At 38.8% G+C, this 20,639-nt stretch overlaps 1 protein-coding gene and 1 long non-coding RNA gene across 5 annotated transcripts in view; one reads left to right on the top strand and one right to left on the bottom strand.

The window, feature by feature from the left end:
* Positions 1 to 20,639, bottom strand: part of SPIDR (scaffold protein involved in DNA repair) — a 199,435-nt gene that overhangs the window by 16,161 nt on the left and 162,635 nt on the right. For all 4 annotated transcript variants that reach the window (XR_011724532.1, XM_071737505.1, XM_071737506.1 and 1 more), the window contains exons 11-12: positions 10,530 to 10,688; positions 654 to 741 (exon numbers count right to left, since the gene is read on the bottom strand). Coding sequence is in view for 3 of the 4 variants with exons in the window: in XM_071737505.1 (XP_071593606.1) it covers positions 654 to 741; positions 10,530 to 10,688 (247 nt within the window). In the remaining variant the exon portion in view is untranslated. The remainder of the gene's footprint in view (positions 1 to 653; positions 742 to 10,529; positions 10,689 to 20,639) is intronic.
* LOC139793181 (uncharacterized) overlaps positions 1 to 20,639 on the top strand; it is a 37,302-nt gene that overhangs the window by 10,660 nt on the left and 6,003 nt on the right. The gene's annotated exons all lie outside the window — the stretch shown is intronic.

Genomic DNA, 20,639 nt, shown 5'->3' with positions numbered 1-20,639 from the left:
TTATTGTGGATATTGTAAAATATCCTTCAAGCGATGTTTGTTGTTAATAAAGCATTTCATTTAATAAAAGAAATATGATCCATTGAAGACAGCTTCCCACCCATTAAAAAAAAATCTGCATAATGAGATGAAAAAGCAAAAGACATCAAAATTCTGTTTTCCTCTGTCAGCACTAAAGACAATATTTGAATGTACATATGGCTCAAAATAAATTAGTTCCACTGATCTCTTCCCAACAATATTATCACTGTGCTGGCAATATTATTTATGTACCCATGTATTAAAGTGCTTCAGAATCTACGGCTGAAAAGTGCTTCAATATCCTTTCATATAGATTTCTCAGCTGGCTGCATGCTATATAATATCTCTTTCCTTCTGGAAAGAGAGAAAGGAGAGAAAAGAAATAATTTGTCTGGACATTTTACCATTCTGTCTCTAGAGGATACGTAAGAGGGTAATTGCATCATTTTGGAAAGATGTGGCTGATCCAGAGGGCTTCAGGTTAGCAACCTGGGAGGTTGCCAGGACCAGTAAAACAAAACTCAGTAGCTAGAGAGAGAGAGAATCTGTTTCCCAAAGTAAGCATGATTACACTACCAACAAAAATAGTAGCTGTGAGTGAAAAAATACATTTCCATAATAACAAGGCTTACCATTTCAGAATGCTGACTTTGTCCAGGAACTTTTACAGGCACCACTGGAGGCCACAGGCTGTCTATCAGACTAAAAAGTCCTAATGCCCTTCAAAAAGACCAATAAAATCAGGTTTAAAATGTATTCTAGTCTTTGATATTATATTAAAAAGACTCACTAAGAAATGTAATTTAAATCATTGCATGATTATGAAAACATTTAAAATCCTATTTGTTTTCTGGAAGTTGGTTTTGATTAGGCCTAGTTAAATCCCTATAATTTCTGCCGCAGGGTGGAGAGGGAGGGAAGGGATGTATCACATTTAGTGACAAGCAAGTCATATTTCTTCCTTTGCCATGAACAGCCTGCTATATGAGAAATTTCAGGGGAACAGGGGTGAATGCTTGCCTGGGAAGGACACAGATACAAGTACAACTTCTTTTAGAAAAATAGCTTTTAATTATTTTAACCGCTATATTAAAAAAAAAAAAAAATTGCTTCTAACTTTTTAATTTCGATTTCTTTTTTTTTCTAACAGCTGATTGTAACTGCTTTCAGGAAAGTCAGCAATTATCAGACTTAGAGAAAGAGACAAGATTTTATTTCATTAAGGACACATGCAGAGGGCAATCTCCTTCCTACAGAGCTGCTCATTTAGCTGCTGTTTTTATTTATCTATTTTGCAAGTTTCCCACTTTTTAATACAAACAAAATTAACAGCCCAGCATTTCAAGGTAAAATGCAGCAGTCTTTAACTTTAGCATGCAAAAGTGTACAGTGACTGCCTTGTCAGCTGATCCAGCATCCTTGCAGGACAGGCAGAAACATCTGAGGGAGAGGAAATACCTACAGATAACCAGTCTGAAGAGGCATGCATTTTTGAGTTAAAGCTCTCAGTTATCTTGTCCTAGTTCTCTGTTCTGGGCAGTCAAAGCAGAGAGATCTGGATTTTAACCCCACACTGCCTCAAAGAATGAGTTGTCTGTTCCTCAATTCCACTATTTCTCAAACAGCTCTAAAAAGTGAAATCTAAAACTTGCTAAAAGGAATACTCACTTCTAAACTCAATTGTTTAAAAGGACAAGGCCCAGCCTGGCACACATTGCAATATGCTGCTTCTCTTCAAGGGGTCACAGAAATTCTCTTTTGAAGTTCTGCTTTTAGCTCACTTCTGTTTAAGCTTATTTACTTCTGTATTTCCCCAATCCTTCTCTGGATTCTTAAATGCCTCGACTTTGAGTGCCTACAGGCAATGAACTTCTTCCCATGTTTTTCTGGAAACCACCAGGCACCATGTATGATTCTGTGTTCATAGTGACACCTTTGGACCAGCCCTGTAAGAAGTAATGTAAAGCTCAGATTGGATCTTGTGAAATAAATGTGGTCCATGATGCAGGTGACAAACTGGCAGAGTAGAGATGTTGTTACTATCTGTTGTCATGTTCTCCATACTAATTAACAGACCAGAAACACAAATGTGCTGCTCTTTGACAAAAATTGGACCTCCTGACTTACAGGGAATCATCACTGAGTATGTAAAAGAAGGCTGAGCTTGGAGGCTGGGGGTTGGTTTTGGGTTTGTTTTTTTTTTTTTTTTTTTGGTTTGGGGTTTTTTTGTTTGGTTTGTTTTGTGGTTTTTTTTTGTTGTTGTCGTTTATGTTTTTGTTTTTTTTTTAATCAGTGAGAACATTACAACATACAAAGCAACAGTTCTGGGGTATTTAAAGAAACTTTACAGCAAATTCACTTCCTGAATCCTGGATCAGGGAGTGTCCTGTATTGTATACAATGATATCTTCTCTACAGTTGCAGGAAAGCCAAACTAACAGGTTTTACCAAAAGGGACATGAAAAAGGAGAGTTACAAAAAGAGAGCTTAGCCTTCCATCCAGCTCAGGCAGCTACACAAGTGGCCTTCCTCACACCACCTGCAGCTTGAGTACAAGGGCAGAAAATGGGTATGAACATACCTCAAACCCTGTGTATCTGTGTGCATACAGAGCTCACCTCTGGCAAATCAGCTACATTGCTGCAGTGCATGTACAATCACATCTCCATGCTGACTGTACAATGATCTCTCATCTGTATTTTTAAATTTGCATGAGGGACACGAAGCTGCCCCTTATCCTGTAGCTCTCTTCCAGCTTGCTACCCTATATCAGGCTATCTAAGATATAGGGTACATTTTCTTCAGTTTCTTGTGTCCTTTTGGAGAAGGTCATCCACTGCTTGAACTGGGAGCACTTTATTATTATTACTATTATTATTATTATTATTATTATTATTATTATTGTTAATATTATTATATGACAGTATTTGTTTACAAACAGACAGAAGAGCAGAGCTGTGTAGGTAGAGAGTGCCTCCTGAACATCTGAGTCCTGTCATTTTTTTTGACAGCAGCCAAACCAGTGGCAGGGACATTTACCACACAAAGGATCTGCAAGTTCCAAATCCCATCCTGCTGGGACCCTTCTCTACCAAAAGGGATGCTCTCTCCTGGAGCAGTCATTAAGGTGCTGGGGACTGTAGCACTTCAGTGTCCCTGGTGAGGAGCTCCCCTCTTGCTTAACCCATTTTATCTGCTTCCAAGAAAGCTAACTCTCTCTTTATGCTTATGGACTTTGACTTAGCAGAAGGGGGAATGAGGTGGTGTCCTGGTTGACACCACTGTGACAGGTGGGGGCAACAACAGAGGAGAAACAGCAAGACATTGTCCCCTCCTCTGTAAAAAATCATGACCCTGACAGAAGGGCTAAAATTCGTTCTCTTTATTGGCTAAGGAACACTCAAATATCACTTCAATCTGACTGGAACAATGGGTGTATTTTATCCAATATGTGTATCCTTCCTTAGCTACAGAGCCAGGACAAGAGATGAACAGCTGGCTCTGTGCTACAGAGAAGGAACATGGCAAGCCCCTGTGTGCACAAAGAGCCTTTCTGGCTACAGAAGACAAAAGAAAAATCTTAAAATTTTGCTCTGTGAGTGTACAAGACACTATTTAAAAAAAAAAATTGGTCACAAAAAGACTTCAAAAAAATGAAATTACAGTAAGAAGTGAGAAGAAACAGGCTCAAGGATGAAAAAAAAGACCATGTAAAGTATTCTGAATAACTATTTTCCCCCCTCTTTGAAAGACAAGGACTCTATTGTAACATTCTGTAACTTAAAAAAAAAAAAAAAATTAGAAAAGACTGAATCCATACCAGGAGGACAGAAATAATCTATCATATTATAAATGACAGACTCAACTGCCTACTCCCCATGCTAGATTGAGATCTATGCTTGGTAAAAATTGTTTTGTCCCATACTAAGTATGCAGATGGCAACTGTTTATCACCAACATAGTAAGGCCACCAGTAACCCTAGTGGTGCAATACAGTATAGACTTCCATGGAAGTATGGATTTGTGACAAGTAGTCCTCTACATACAGGTGCTCTTCTGTAAACCCAGAACTTCAAGCTTTGCTTATATATAATACTTTTATATACACGTGTATATATATACACACAGAGCCATGTGGATGTATTCATAATATGTGAAATAGTTCTTTGTAGTACCCTTAATTATATTCATTACTCAATGTGCTCAAAAGCCATCCCTCTTAATTTAAATTTTGCCTGCTGAATTCAGAATGTCTTTTCTGTGCATCCATAAATGCCAACTGCCTGCTGTGTACCCAGACAGCAGTCAGAGAATTTTAAAGATTTCATACTTTTAAACAGGCTAAATAAATGGATGAGAAAATGCAAAATATATGTGAAGCATATACAGAAATTAACCCAGATCTATTTAACAAATTGTCTTAAGACAACTGCATAGAAAAATAACTGGAAGACAGTGAGTGATTCTAATAAAATAGCATTTACTTCTCCCTCCCTACAACTCCTGCCACAGATGATGATTATGCTGTCCTGTACAGAAGAAGCTGCTTTCATTTGCTCACCTAACCACCTTCACTCTCAGTTTCCCATCTCAGAAGGAGATAGAAGTCCCCTTCTGCTTCTAACCCTCCTGGATTGTTTAACCCTCACTGCAAAGTCAGATGACATGCATGTGGCACTCATGCACACATGTATATACATGCTTGCTCTATGATTTTTAATGAAAATATACAAATTAAAGACAAAAGACACTGTCATATTTAGACCCAGTAAATTGATAAACCAGGATCTGCAGCCTTGGTACTCTGATCCTATGGAAATTTCATTCATTTCACATTACGAGCTATACTACAAAAATCAAACATATTTTGATTTTTCAAAACAGTATTCACTGACTCTGATCTGACAATTGATTTCACAACTTACTGATGAGATTTTATTTCTCTCACAAGCATGAAGCTTCATCTACAATTCCAGTCCAAGAGCTTTATGTGTGACATGCCTCATTCAACTTATCGCAGCTTACAGTCTGGGGGATTTTTCAGTTTTAATAATCATGCCACAGAAATTTACTACAGGGAGAAAATTGCTACAGGGAGAAAATATCAGCAATATCAAAGAAAGCAGAAGGGAAACAATGCCGATAACCAGGAAAAGAAGACAGACTACATAAGTTTTACAGCAGGGGAGGAAAGATGCTAGGATTCTCTTCCAACATCTTCCACAGCTTTGCTCTGGGGATTTCAAACTTGGCACTGCTCTGTTTCCTCCTCTCCTCCTCTCCCAATTTTAGTCTAAACCAAAACAGTTTTCTTTTGGCAGGATCAGTCTCAATTATTAAGAACTCAAAACTAAAGCGATTCCTGGCCATCTGTGAAACATCTCCTTGCTCAAAACAAACAAATAAAAAAACCAAAACAAAAAAAGAAATTCAGTAATAATCACCTAGACTGAATAAACTTCAACTATCAAAAGAAAAGCAATCCAAATACAAAGTTGATACAGGAGGCTACCAGCAGGTTAGGCTACCTGATCTATTAAGATCCCGCAGTGCACAAGCCATGCAACCCCATATTTTCTCAGACTTGAGTAACAGAAGCAACAAAACCAAAAAGTAAAAATCTGAACATACTAAACCAGCATCTCAGTCAAAATACAAACAGGGACGAAGGGTTGTTGGCTTTTTTCCCCCTAAGCTTGGTTTAAATATATGAAATTATTTTGTTGAGTGATTTGTTTGCAGATTTTAATAAGTCGATTTTCTATAGTTTATTAGGAAGTAAATAAACATTAAAACACTTAAATTATAATACAAAGCACTTTTGATTCAATGTGGATGTGTCTATGTTATTCTCCAACACGGGCTCCTAAACAGATTCTTGAAAGCAGCAGCAGTCCATGCTCATTAGAGAGAAGTACAAAAGTTGATTACTGATACATAAGCAGTCATCAGAAATAACTAAAAAAGCAATGCAAATGCAAAACTTCAATGCAATTACTGAAATTGTAATTACATTACAAATGGAACTCAGCTTTTAACCATGGCAATTACTGAAGTGTTTCAGGACTTCAAAGCCTCAGAGACATGGGTGGCTCATTTAGGCAGCAGCCTTTTTTGGGAGGAGGGAAAAACCAAAGGAAGGAAGTTCTGACTTCCTTGCTCTGTAGATGGTTCTTACTATTACACTTCCTGCCAGCATCTAGCAGTTGAAACACTTTTTTGTACAGCATCAGCAGTGGTCCTCTTTTCTGGGAGGAAAGCAAAAAGAGGAGAAAGTATACTGTGAAGAGTAGAGGGAGAAGGAGAGAGACCAGAGAAGTACGGGAAAAAAAGAAAAGAAAAAGGAAAGAAAGAAAAAAAAAACCCCCAAAATAGAGAAGAAAATCCTCAAGCACCAGTGGCCGACATGACAGACAAATACAGTGAGATTTCACATTTCAGTGCCTAACATTTGGAAGTTTAAAATGACAAACAAAAGAAGCCAAATTTGAAAATGCATAAATTTCTCAGAGAAATTTAACAGTGGCTGCTGAACTCAATATTCAGAGACTACTTACTTTAGAGGAAAATGCAACAGATAGGACAGTAAACTTTTATAGAAAAATTTTCCATTAATTAAAGGTCGGCTCATATACCAAAGCTTATGACTTGATGCATCCTTCAAAGAATTTTACCTTATCCAACATAAGTGTGGATTTTAGCACTCTCCATGCAACAGTTTCATCATCTTTTGAAACTTGTTAAGCAGTTCGCAGTTTAGGGACAAAATTGGTACTGACACCCTGCATTAATTATGTATTATGTTAAGGCATTCCTTCCTCCTCTCCTCCATTTTCAAATTGGTGACATCTTTCTATTCTGCTGAATAGAAACTTCCATTTTTCTACCTTATAAGAAAGCATAAAGAAGGAGGTAGGTCTGCTGTACTTAGCAGTGAAACATCTCAGTGCTTGGTAAATCAGGTGAAAAGACACAAATGGTCAAAATCCAAATTACTATTTTGTGTGGAACTCCAGTCAGAGCTAAAAACATGTAATTTTTGTCAATAAAGACAGGTATATAACTAGAAAGTTTATCCCAGCTCACTGAAATTATTTTCTGGTAGGAAGCAGCAGACTATGACAATTTATAGGTTATTTACTCCTGAGGTATTTTAGTGAGTGCTCAGTCCCTGCATTTAATTGCATCGATTTAATTACTGGTTATACCAGACATACCTGAAACGTACCCAGGATCTATTAAAATAGGGGGTTACATCTTACTTGTGCTGCAGATTCTTAACCAAAACTTCTGCCTCTAGCATACACCATCAAGCCCTCACTTCCTCTTTCTTAAGGGGCTGAAATTTTAAGACTGAAATATGAGGTAGTGGGAGGGAGGACAAGAGAGAGAACACACACCTCTAAGGAGCCAACACCCCCAGTGGCAGATCAGTGAACCACCAGAGCCTTCTCTCTTTAAACCATTCCAACTTTCTTTTCTGCTGAAAAAAGCAGTTCAGGGAACAGTTGTAGGAAATGCTAGGAGGCAAGTATGAATAAGAGGGTGAAGAGAGGAGATGTCAAGAAACACAAACTGAACCACGTACGTGCTGTTAACTCTTTTGCTTCAATACTGGTTCCTACCATATTCAGTGGTAGCCCCATGAACAGATTAGAAGAACAGCTGGAAATAAGACACAGAACAAGCTCTGGAAACTTTGCTGTCACTCAGCCATGCCCATCTGACTTACAGGGTTGCCAGAAACTGGACTGCAAAGGGAAACACCACCGCCTCTGTTGGGATGCAGAGGGAAGGGTTTCCTGCAGGGATGGTGTTGGGGAGTATGTTCTACATGGGGTATGGAACTTGTTATGAAAATCACTTGAATCAATGAAAGACCTTTAGATGACCTAGTATGAGACCCAAGTACTTGTTAAAGCATAGGGGTATTTAAAACAGAGTGTTTCTCTCAATGTAGGATTACTATAATTCTAATTTTTCACAGGGTATGGTCAAGACAGGACTTTGCTGTATAATTTCTTATCCTGCTTTTCTTTTGGAATACAAGTGTTTTCCTCTCAGGAAAAGAAATGGATTTAGCTCCTTTAGTACAGGTCCATTCCAAAGATCAAGTCAGGTGTATAGCCAGGATCTAAAATACCTTTTATTATAGGTTTTCAGTTCTTGAAATGCAACTTCAGCTTACAGCAGTGATTTTAAAATTGCATTTATTAAATCCTACTTTAAATTAAGTACGTGATCATGCAGATAGATGATGACCTGGAAAGTTTTTTTAACAATTACAGTTGACCAGTGGTGCAAAGATCTTGAGAACCTCTTGTATCTGTTAAACGAAAATCTTCTGTTTCACAGAGGGACTGAGGAAATACTCTGTCTCTGTAAGTGAGATTACAATCCATGTGACTATGGGACAACATGTGCATATGGGATCTTATTATCCATCCCTGGCTTTCTCCAGATCATGTGCTTCAAAGGCACCAAAAAAAGTAATGACTCTCCCCTCATATTTCCTACATTTTATTTCCTTTTATCCATTTTAAAAGCCACTGTCAGACTCCAGGAAATAAACAGCTTAAAAGCCATCTCCTTCCAAAAAGTAATTGGCATCCTCAAGGAAAAAAAAAAAAAATAAAAAGAGCCAGAGAGACAGCAGTCTTTCTTGCAGGGCAGACCACATAGTTCTTATTTTCTTATTCACTCATGTGCTGCAAGCCAAGCTTGGGCACTCACAGGCATACCCCATCATGTGCTCAGATGTACCACTGGCTCTGGAAATCCACTTATCCAGTGGCAATGAGTTCTACAGTCTAATTATGTTCTGTGTGAATAACTGCTCCCTTATATTCATTTCAGCCATGGCTTTACTGTGGTTTCCATCACACCTAGAATGACACAAAACGTGTCCCAACACTTAAAAGTAATAACAAGTTATAAAGAAGAACTTAGGCTAAAACAATTAAGAAAAGAATAAATCCCTGAACAATTTCCCTACCCACCCATCTTGTACAATGAAATCACGTTTTAACCACTGCACAGTCCCTAAAGCTACACCAGCCTTTTTGTTTTAATGTTTCCTAGCAGGGTTACCACCAGCATTTTCAGCAGTGTGTCTTCTAATCATCCTCAGAATAGCCAGAAGTAAGTTACTGCTGCTTTGAAACACAATTTACATTAGAAAAAAGTCTGTCTCTTATTAGCTAGGCAGAGTACTGGAAACACCAGCAGCCAGTTGTAAAACTTCATTTGTATCCAGAATTCCAACGCTATTATTTAATTTGTTTGGAAAAAAATGTAACTTGAAAAAAAAGCCAACAAAATAATTATTAAGAAGACGTGTTTGTTATTAAAGATCCATAAAAATGCAAGTAAGCTTGAAATCCAAAGGATCTGAAAATTAACACTGCAAGTACATAAAAAGAAAAGCATACTGAATAGTGCTGGCTGGAAAACAACAATTCCATTTTGCTAAACATTTCAAGGCTTTGAAATTTGTTTTTGTTCCAATATGAAACAAAAATGAGACTTTCTGAAAGTTTTCATGAAATGAGAATGAGAGAGAGAGTATTCACTCCCTCTGGACCTGAAAAAATCTTCCCAACAAAATTGTCTCCAAAATAGATAGATAATGTTTCCATGAAACATTCTGGTTTTGATGAAACAGCATTTTTTAAGAGGAAAAAAAAGTGTCAGCAGAAATATCATAGCCATTCTAATACCAAGGGCTTATCTAGATTGGATGCTTGTACAAATAAATTATGTTGAGAATTGAACCAATCTAATATTTATATAGGTTCCCATGTGAACACCGTATCACTTTCCTTACAAAGATCCTCCATAAGATAACTGATCTATTTAATTTATTTTGCTTGATTAAAGATATTTTATTTTATTCAATGAGCATAAAGGGAATCACATAATAAGCAAAATCTGAGAGCTAACACATGTCAATTTGTTACTTATCTGGGGGGAATTTTCTATAGACCTTTGGACATCCTAATTTCAAAATAAGAATGGCTTTATTGTTTGTTGGTTGGGGATTTTTTTGTTTTGTTTTTTTTTTTTCTTGTTTTCTTGGTTTTTGTTGTTGTTTTGTATGGGAACTTAAATTGTGCTTCCAAACTATACAGACTTAACTGAATTAAGCTCTCACATACTAAGAGAAAATCTGTGCTTGAATCTTCAACCCAGACTGGGTGGCACTGAAGAAAAACATAGTGTAATAAACAGTTCTGCAATGAAAGGGAGGACTGAAAAGAAAATACTCGTACTTCATGAAATATTGCAGATGGTAATTTTTCTCTATCCCTTGCTCTGATTTGTGTGTTAGCTTATTTATTGTCATTTTGGAATATGTCTGGCTCAAGTACCATTGGATGCCCCTGAAACGGCAATGAGGACATTTAGTTGAACAAAATCCCACTAAGTTATTCCAAAGATTACTGATCACAGAGAGAAATAAAAGGCAGATCATCTCTGCCTGCCACAGCATGTAGAATTTTTCTCACCTTCCTCTTGTGGTTCTTTGCAAAATTTTCATTCCAGACAGGCAGCAGAATTTTCCTTCCCATCTCCTGCAATACTGCTCAACGTCATCTGCAGAACTTGGGGACTGCAGCTGCACTTCACTGAACATACCATAGGCATCCTGGACAAGGAAGCACAACCTGCAAAATATTCCTCTGTTACGTGTTGGCTCCTGTTCATAAAAAATTAGTTAGCAAATTTCTGAAAATAACATTACAGGCTTCAAGACAGGGCTCATCCTCTACAATATCTGAAGAATTTCTAAGAAGAATCAATATGCATATCAATAAACATAACCCTTACTGTTAAATGCTTTCTTATGTATATTTGCAGGACCTAGCAGAGCCATGAAATAGAGAAGCATGACTGAAAAAAAGGCATAAAGGACTTGCATCAGGGATTAGGTCAACTAACAGCTATGTACTAGGTGTTTTTTTTACCTATAAAGAAAAAAGGCTGAGTTTTTGCCTGTCTTGAGGGGAGTTCTGTGACACAGACAGAACAATGATGTCTATATGTGTGTGGATAGAAGTAAACAAAGCAGCATATTTCACAAGTAATAATCACCAACGTTGAAACTGGCAGAGCAAGCATTACATTTTCTATACCTTTTTTAAAAGAGTCCTGAGGATGAAAAAAGAGTGGAATGTCAATTTTTCTTTTAAAAGACCCCCAAACAAACAACAGAAAACCCCACAACAAAACAAAAATCCAGCAAGAAACTACAGATTTGGGTTTCCAGTACTGAGTATGAAGAAGCCCAGAAGTTTAAAGAGGTAATTAAAGAATCTGCTAAACAAACCATTTGATGACAATAATCTATGGAAGCAGGGGCTGTAGTGCTGGGAAGCATTGGTTAACCAACTTGCTGGCACTACGAGAGGAGATTACAGACATAGCAGATAAGGCAAAATCAGTGGATGTCATACATTTAGATAGTCAAAAACGCATTTCACAAGATTCTGCACTTGAGATGAGCAGCCACGATAGCATGAGTCATGCAGTGCTAGAGGAAGGAGGCTGCTGTCTACAAGATTGGTTTAATTGCCCCAAAAGGAGACAGTTAAGCATGGAAACTTTTCAAAGGGAGACAAAAATTACCTTTGAGGGCAGCGCACACATCTTTATTTCTAAATAAAGCTCAGCGGTGCACTAGGCAGCAGAATTCACCTCATTTCCAATGTACAAAGTTACTTCTTCTGAGCAGTACCATTGCTCACAGCAAGTTGACTCCAACTGGTTTTGGAGCACATGGTACTAACACATTATATGCATCCTGAAAGCGTTCGACAGTAGTCATTACATCTTTATAAAAAAACATTTTAAATTAAATGAGCTCCTACGTTTCTCTGGAACAAATCCATGTATTTCTTTGCAGGGAAGCTTAGGCACAGGGACGATCATTTGTCACAGGTTCCTTGTTCATTATGAACTCTCTCTAACTTTGGCTTACACCCTGGAGAAGGCTTTATTTGACACAGGATACAATTCCATCTGCGGCTGCGCAAGCACCAGCTGAGAGTCCTAACTTTTCAGATTCTGGTGTTCATTTTGAGGAGCAGGGAGTGATAGGACCAAACACTGATGAAGACTCTCACATTTTCACCCTCTGTCTAGCTACAAAGGTCCCACACCAACAAATTCTTCACCAGACAAGGAAAGCTTAGGTACAATTCCTCCACAGCCTGCCAAGACTAAGAAGTTCTTTAGAGCCAAGAAACATTGGTAGAACCTGAGAAACGACAAACAGGAGAAACCCAAATGCTGTTGTGATGCACAGGTTGGAAGAATACATACCCTAATCTCTGGGATAAAAAAAGTGTTTCCAGCCTAGAAAGAGAAAGACTGTCCTAACAACACAAAACTGTGTCTTCAAAAGCTCTATCACTCTTTCCAGTGTCTGTGTAAAACAACGCATGAGATATCTTCTGGATTTGTACGCCAAGATCATCTCCAACTCAACAGAACAGAGACTGATGTGCTATGAACATGACAGCCCAGAAGCAGGAAAACTAAGGTTGCCTGCTACTTTACATGTTAGGACCTCGCAATCAGTTAAAAATTCTCCCAAGGTTTAACTGATTGGACTGAAACTCCTCATGCTATTGTTTTCTTTGGAAAACCAGAGCTAATACGCTCTGGACATTTCTGAAAATCAGATTGAGGGGAACTGCAAAAACAAAGCAAACAGTTTTGCCTATGTTAACAAAACATTCAGTGACTGTTAATTGTGAAAAATTAGGCCTCCGTATCTTGGAGCAAGCAAGGGCCAACTGAGTTAGCGTCTCAGATCTGATCAGTTCAGCAGTCTCTTAACTGATCACTGGAATTTCTCATATCTTCACCGAGACAGAACTCAACACAAGTAAGTCTCAGACTAGCTGGCACCAGGCTCACATTAAGTCCTCTAGGACATGGTAATTGCCCAAATAAAATTAGCTTGGTTGGTGCTGAAGACATCATTCACTAAAAGTGCATTTTCCCAGTCCTTTTAAACGAAGCAAAGAGATGACTGCTGTCAGACATGGAAGTCTCAACTCCCCACATCCCTGTCTGCATATTTCCATCCCTTTGTGGTGTCAGCATAAATGGCTAGGACAGAAAACTGATCTGACCAAAAAAATACTGTGGCCAAATAATCACCAGATTAGGTCATTGAAAATTAACTCTGTAGAAGTAAAGTCCTCTTTGCATGGAGTATTACTTCGAGACAAGGATGTATTTTCCAGGCAGGATTAGGAAGCTGAGGATCCCACTCCAGATGCTTAGTGCATGCAGCACAATATCCCAGCTCATCTGATGGGAGAATGGTCATCATATGACCAAGCTTGATATACAGAAGTAAAGGAAGAACCGTGCAACTTGAGGCTTATCACACTGACGTTGCCATTCACACTAGGAAAACATTCAGGATTGCTGGCACTGTGAACACAGAGCAACTGAATCTTTTGCCAGAGACCAGACCTCAAGTACTTTTGCTCTGTTAGGACTGTATACATGAGCAGACACCCACTACACAACACCTGCTCTGAAAGTAGCCAAAAGGTAGCCAAGATTTCTCTGCAACATGCATTTAAAATAAAATGCACTCATACATTTGGAAAGCAGAATGTCACAAATAGAACTGCAAATGTCCAATTTCAGAATAAAAGATGATGAGTATCCTAAACTAATGCTATGAAGAGAACTTCACATATGCATGTTCCCTGCTTCAGCACATTTTTAAAACACTATGAATGAATGATGAATAAACTTGACCTATTCTCAACATCATTTGATCTGTCTCACACTGATTTAGTAGGTAATACTACAGGTATTTAATGATGAGTGACAACTGATTTTCCTAGTTCATGACTATCATGAAATCAACTGAATCCCACAATGGACTCAGCGATGCATTTGGAGAGCTATTCTCATGTTCTCTGAAACCAGTTCCATTCTTAAGGATTTTGCACACCCTGTTAGCATCACTGATTTAGTTTCATTGCTTTCAGAGAATTTTGATTCATAGCCTTAAAGTTCCTCACCAGCATTAGTTTTCCCCTTGATTTAATTTTATTTCCAGAAAAGTGCATTTGTATTATTTTCCCATGGTACCATGTTGCTCTCATATTGCAGCAAATCTTCATGCAAATTAAGTTTTAGTGGCAAGTCTAACTGTGATTAAAGCAACAGTTTATCCCATTATTTTTTCCCCCTTTGAAGCTCACTCCCAGGATGAAAACCCACATCTAAAATATGAGACATGCTGCAAGTCCAAGATGACTATTTGCCCCTAGGAACTCAGTGTTTGTATTTAGTGCACATTTACCACAAATACATTTTTTTCCATAAAATATAGTGTTTGCACCAAATCACTTAATCAGCTAACACGTACCTTTACCAATGCCTTGTCAGTATGCATAGTAGGGAACTTTTAAAAAAAGGGTAAGATACCATTTTTATCAGTGGTGCTCACACAGGGAGGAAACAAGAGCCATCTTTATTTTTGGGACCTTAGCATTCAGTGCAACCCTGAATTTAAAATACGGTTTTGGAAGAGGAAATTTCTCATCCAAAGTAGTAGATTCACTCCAGGTGTGAGAGGTGGCAGGAAAGCCAGTAGAGGAGTGAGTGTGGGAGATGCAGACTAAGGAAAAGGTGAAGTGTGACTCATTGGTAATAACAAAGGGGGCGAAGATTAGGGTTTGATAAGAAGGGAGGCAGAGCCTTCCTTTCCCCCCACCCCCCCCCCTTTTTTTTTTTTTTTTAAGTAATGGCACAGTAAGTCTCATGCAAAAGCTTGGGAAGATTCTGTTAATTTGATAATAGCCAGGAGCAAGGATGGGGGCTGGGAAAAGATGAGACTGATTACTCTGCATTATTTCTATGACTGTGCTGATCTTTAGGACAAAATGTCTCCCAGCAGAAATCTGGAGAGGATTACAGGATTACTCTGCCATGCCCTTTTCCTAGTTAGTCACTCCTCATGGAGAAAGGGCAAAATGTTTTTTTACTATTACTTTTTATGCATGAAAAATTATATCTCTCTGTACTGCTGCCTCACATTGGGCAGCTGACTTTCTGGAGAGACAATAGTGGCAAAAAAACTTCTTCAGCTTTAGTCACCTTCAGTCTTCTCAGCAGCTAGTGGAAAACAGTAAGAAAAAGATTTGCCTGCAGAGATGCGAGCCCATGGAGGCCTAAACTGACTGATGACACAGGGGCTGCCTTTACTGAGTCTTGTGAAAACAAGCAGCAGAAATTTGTCACGAAGAGATCTTAACTAACAAATAATTGTTTTACCCTAGAGGGTAGGAGGACAGCCATGTGTCCCACAGCAGCTTTGCTCCATACATAGCTAAGCTGTGCAGTATGGCGTGAGGAGCAAATCATCCAGGCAAATGCTACCACCTTTGCAGTGCTCTGCAGGGACAGCATCAGTTACTCTTTCTTTGGAAGGGAGGGAAAGGAGAGAATGGAAAAATGCCTGGAAACTATCTGAATTGTATTTGCTCTGATATTTTCTCATTCTTTATCTTAGCCATCCAAGAGACAGCTGCTGCTGCTTTGTTTGTCAGAAGGACTAATGACCTCTTTGAGGTGCGGTCCTAGCAGAAGCATAAAGCACATGAACATAAACACACAAACAAAAAACCCCTCTCCCTTAATCACCAGGGGCACAATACTACCTACACAACTCCAATTCAGCTACTTGTCTGGTCAAGTCTCAAGGTGGAGCTGATTAACTCCTGCTAATATGGCTCAGATTCAAATTGGAACCTGCAGGACACCACCCTCTTGGGATTTAATTTATCCCTACCTTACGTACTTCTTGTATTCACCATACCCACATAATCTGAAAAATCAAAGCTCAGGGCACAGGTCTAAACACCAAGGACAAACAGCTATCTCCTCCACCCCCTCAAAACACCAGCAGGTTTTTCCTTTTAAAAGCACCGTATTCACCACATCATAGACTGCTTCATGTCCCTTTTTGAAAAGCACCTACCCACTGCAGCTCTCTTTAGGAAGACATGAGATTCAGAGTTTTCTGCCTAAAATCCATGCCATTTGCTGTCACTAAATAGTGAGTGAAGCTCTACAAAGCATAACTATGGATTGAACAACACACATTAATGGTGATGACAACTAGCCCCTTCTGTGTATAGGTTGCAGAGGTACACAGGTACAGTGGAAAACACAGCATCGCTGCCTCCAGCTTATATGGGGAATGTCAAGCTCAGGGAAGAATCCTGATCATAACTCCCTCCAAGTACAGCAGTTTCTAGCAGCCAGGTTGGTGCTCTGGTTTGAAGCACTGAGATGATAATTTGCTTTGAAAATTGAAGGTTTAAAACTATTGAAAAGCAGAGGTTTTGATCATGTAGGTTTTTATTCAGTAACCCTGGGAGAACCCAGAAGGAAAGAAAGGGGAAGGAGCACCAGAGTGGGAAGAGGGCACATAGCTAACACCAGACACTCCAGTTCTCTTCAGCAAGAGACAACCTGTCCTTGTCCAGAAGTATTGGTGGAAACTGCACATGTGACAGTGGTATCACCAGGGCAATAAGCAAGCCTTATCTCAGCATCTCAAATAGAAAATATGTAGCAGAGTCCTCCCTGGTCTTAGGGAAGGAATCTTTTCTTAGCATGTGTGTAGCAGAGTATTTACATAATACACTTTCCAAATAACTCATGACAGAAACTATACCAAGCCCATAATTTTTTGACCTTCCTTCATTTTCCCTACAGTTTTATGCATACGCTAAAAAAAATTTAAAAGAGAGAAGTTATAAAGTAACTGTTGCTTATTTTTGAACAGTCACTTGCTTCAATACAAATTGGAAAATCAAATGCAATTTCCACACGGTCTTTCGTGAATCCTCGTCTGCTGATTGCTTATTCCATTTCTGCATTCAGGTTAATCCATCCACTGACTATTTTCTGTCTATGACTTGAAGTAGCACCACTTCTGTTTGAAATGGCTTTTGTGTGTAGGAAGAGAGCTGTACCAGCCAACCATATCATCAGGGCTACCTTTTTAGAGCAGAACATGCATGTAAAGGGTGGAGCTCTACAGCACTGTAAACGTTCCCACTCAAAACATGGACCACTACCTGCCTGGTGGGAACTATGTACAACTTCTCAGGAATGGGTGTAGCACAAAACCAGATAGATTTTCATACTTGCACTGACAACTGTGGCTTCATATCTGACAGTTTTTCCAGAGTAAACCATCTCTTCTATCACATTTTCATGCAGCACCAAAAGAACTTTTTACACTCCCCATCCAACACTGTCTCTTAACTGCACTTTCAAATTAAACTGCTTATGTGTGTGTTTTATTTGTACACAAAATTTCACCCCAAAGTAAACAGGACATTTAAAACCATGAAAAGACATTCCTGTCATTGACTCAAACACAATGTGGAACCAAGGCTATAATTTTAAATAGTTACAGAGCTGCATTTGAGAAATATTTTCAGTACCAGCTTATAGCTTCACTTATCTTCAATTCATAAATGAATATTGAATTTTTTCTATATTAGTAGTTAAAATCCAAAGTAATTATGCCATGTAAGTAACAATTTAGAGTGATGGTTGGTTTGGAAGACACAGCAAGTTAAGGAAAAATAATTTCCCAAGTACTGCCTGAATGTTTGTATAAAGGTTCAGCGGCAACAAACCAGTAAAGCTTTCATCCCTGCAGATGCCCCAGGCATCTCCCCAGTACAACACTACACTATATGTAATTTATGGTCCTCCTGCTCAAATCCATTCCATACAGCTTGTTATGTAAATACAAACATTTTGGGTGGTAACAAAAAAAGCAAGCACATCAGATCATCCCAGCTTGTTTCAGACTCACTATGCTGTTAATTGTAGTCGGTGATAAAAATAATGATGTACACACTCCTCAGGTTCCTCAGCGTACCATTACTTCACCATGGAATCCCATTACAGTCCCTTGGTTATTTCAGAACACAATTAAGAGAAAACATTATTTTCCTCTATGTCATGATTTCCTATTCAAGAGCAAAAATGTACATTTAAGGAACTTACGGGGCTCAGCTGTAAACTGCAAGTCTTTCATATGGATAATATCCAATAGAAAAATCATGTTCCAAATATAACGTATAATTACCACCCAGTCATTTACAGTACTTATCTATGAATCTGAGGAGGGGTTCTTTATTTATTTTTTTAATCTTAAGACTGTAATTACTATTTTGGCATCCAAGAATTCCAACAGTTGGCAAGGTGCTGCCAAAAGATCGTCTCTTGCAAGGTGCTCAGCACCCTCCTTTCCAAGAAAGGAAAATTAGCATTTAACTGCTGGTTCTGGCAACATTTCACGTCATCCTTGCTGCACTAAGTTACCTCCATTCCTCAGCCCCTTATGTGTGAAAAACAGAAGAAAAGTCCTGTCTTTAAAGCGTGATCTGAAAGCAACAGCTGAATAACACAGTAGTATCCAGGAGGGCAGGCCCACAAATTCTACTCTATGTATTAGGTTCCATTTGAGTTTGAGAAGGAGGCTATATATATGTATGTGAGTATCTATAGAGAGAGCTTCCTTGCAGGATCACTCATTTCTTCCATGCTACAGGGCTGACAGAACTCTCAACTCCCCCTGCAAAACCCTTGGTGCAGATTTTACAGAATTACAGCATCTGGAATGAAGCAAGAACACTCCAGCAGCGGTACCGGGGTCGCGTTTTTATCAGGACCACTTTATTTGTAGATGCACCACCTGAACCACACAGACCTTAAATGGGATACTAGAAGATTTTACTTTAAAAAAAAACAACAACAAAGAAGCAACCAAAAAAAGAAACAAGCAAACAAAAAATCCCCTAATGTGAAGTGAGTATTACAAAAAGTAACTGCCCATTCAGGAGGCACAGAACATCCTAAAACACATTCTTGGTAGTACAGCATTGCATACGTGCTTCCCCAGTGCACGTGAAAGGTAAATGAAACATAACACTGTGTGATTTCTTACAGAGCTACGTCTGTATTCAATAAGATATTCCGCTGTTTCGATGCCACATCATCCGACAGAACTAGCACAAAAATATCATATTCACTGAAATAAAAGGCAGAAGAAAAGAGCATAGAAGAAAAGCAGAAGTGAAATCGTGCTGGGGCTCCTTCCTTGGCAGAAAGGCAATTTTCCACTCTTGCTCGCAGGGTCCACTGTTGCTGTTTTTCACCCATGCTGTTTTTCTTTACTCTGCTTTAGTGCCTGCCTCCCCTAGGTGTGTTTCTAAATGAGGGAGAGGGAGCGTGTTTGTGTGTGCATGTCGCCTGTTTACAAGAGTTATGGCAGCAGTTCTCAGCAGTCCACTGAGAGTTCTAGGAAACAGCCCCTGTTATTTTATTCTGGGTCAATGTCAGCTCATGTCAGGCAGTAAAGATCACACAGGACAGCTCGCTCCATCTCGCAGTCCTGGCCGGAGGCCTCAATGGGAGAGGGAAAGGGAACGAGCTGCGAGTGGGCGGGGAGCCTTCCCAGCACTCTACCAACCACTGCACAAGGAATTATGATAAACACCACTCTGGAAACCAGATACAACAGTACATTGTGTTCTTCTTCGGAAAAACAACCAGACTTCGGCTCACTTAAAGTAAACAGTTAATCCTGTTTATCTTTTTTTTTTTCTTTTTTTTTTTTTTTTCCTTTTTTTCTTTCTTGATGAGTTGTTAACAGAACAATTTCTTCTGCAAAGCAAATAAGAGATCTGTCCCTTAAGTTCATACTGATTTTCTCTTCAAGGAAAAAAAAAATCAATTTGATATGTAAACTTTCTACTATCAGCAAACACTGTGGAATAACAATCTTTCTTGGCTTAAACTGAGTCAACAGAGAGATGCCAAAACTGAATGAAACCTTTCCCTCACTTACATATTTTATTTTGGAAAACTGAAGTGCCAAGCAGAGTGTTCTATTTGTGCTTTTTAACTATTCCTTTCCTGACAAGAACAACCAAAACTGGTTAAAAAAAACCCCAATCAGGATGCTTAGTGTCCTTGTAGCCAGAGTACAGGGTGTCTGGGGAGCACAGACTAACTACTGAGCAGGGGGGTGGCTCTTCCCAGGTTTTCTATGGGAGGTGAAAAAAAGAGGAGTCACTTATCTTCTGCAACTGAGGGAACACACTGCTACCCTCCTCAAAATACATGCTTACTGTGCAAATTCATGATGTCCCTGACTTTCAGTATTAAGAGTGATTAATTAGAAAAGCAGATGGAATTGATTATCTTGTTTTGCTAGAGGCACCACAGTCTTACCTATTAACTACTTCTTACTGGGGACTCCAACAGAGTTCACTGAAAGCTACAAGCTTTTCCAAAGGGGATTCTAATTTTTAGCACTAGGGAGTTTAAATAGCTCTGAAAGTCAACAACAAAAGTGTGCTTAACATCCCCAGTCAGTAGAAGTTTGTTGACTTAGCTATTTATAATCATAAAAATACATGATTTGCAAAACTGAAAGAGGAGAAGGAAAATATTTCCCTGATTTATTTTTACGCCTTTTCCAAGCTCGAAGATTCTGGGGTTTCAGTGCAACCAATGTCATCAAGTGCAAAAATGTAAATCCAGGT

Source organism: Heliangelus exortis, chromosome 2, assembly GCF_036169615.1.
Source record: "Heliangelus exortis chromosome 2, bHelExo1.hap1, whole genome shotgun sequence".
Classification (NCBI taxonomy): Eukaryota; Metazoa; Chordata; class Aves; order Apodiformes; family Trochilidae; genus Heliangelus; species Heliangelus exortis.
Note: the sequence above shows the minus strand (reverse complement) of the source record. Positions and strands in the feature narration are given on the sequence as shown.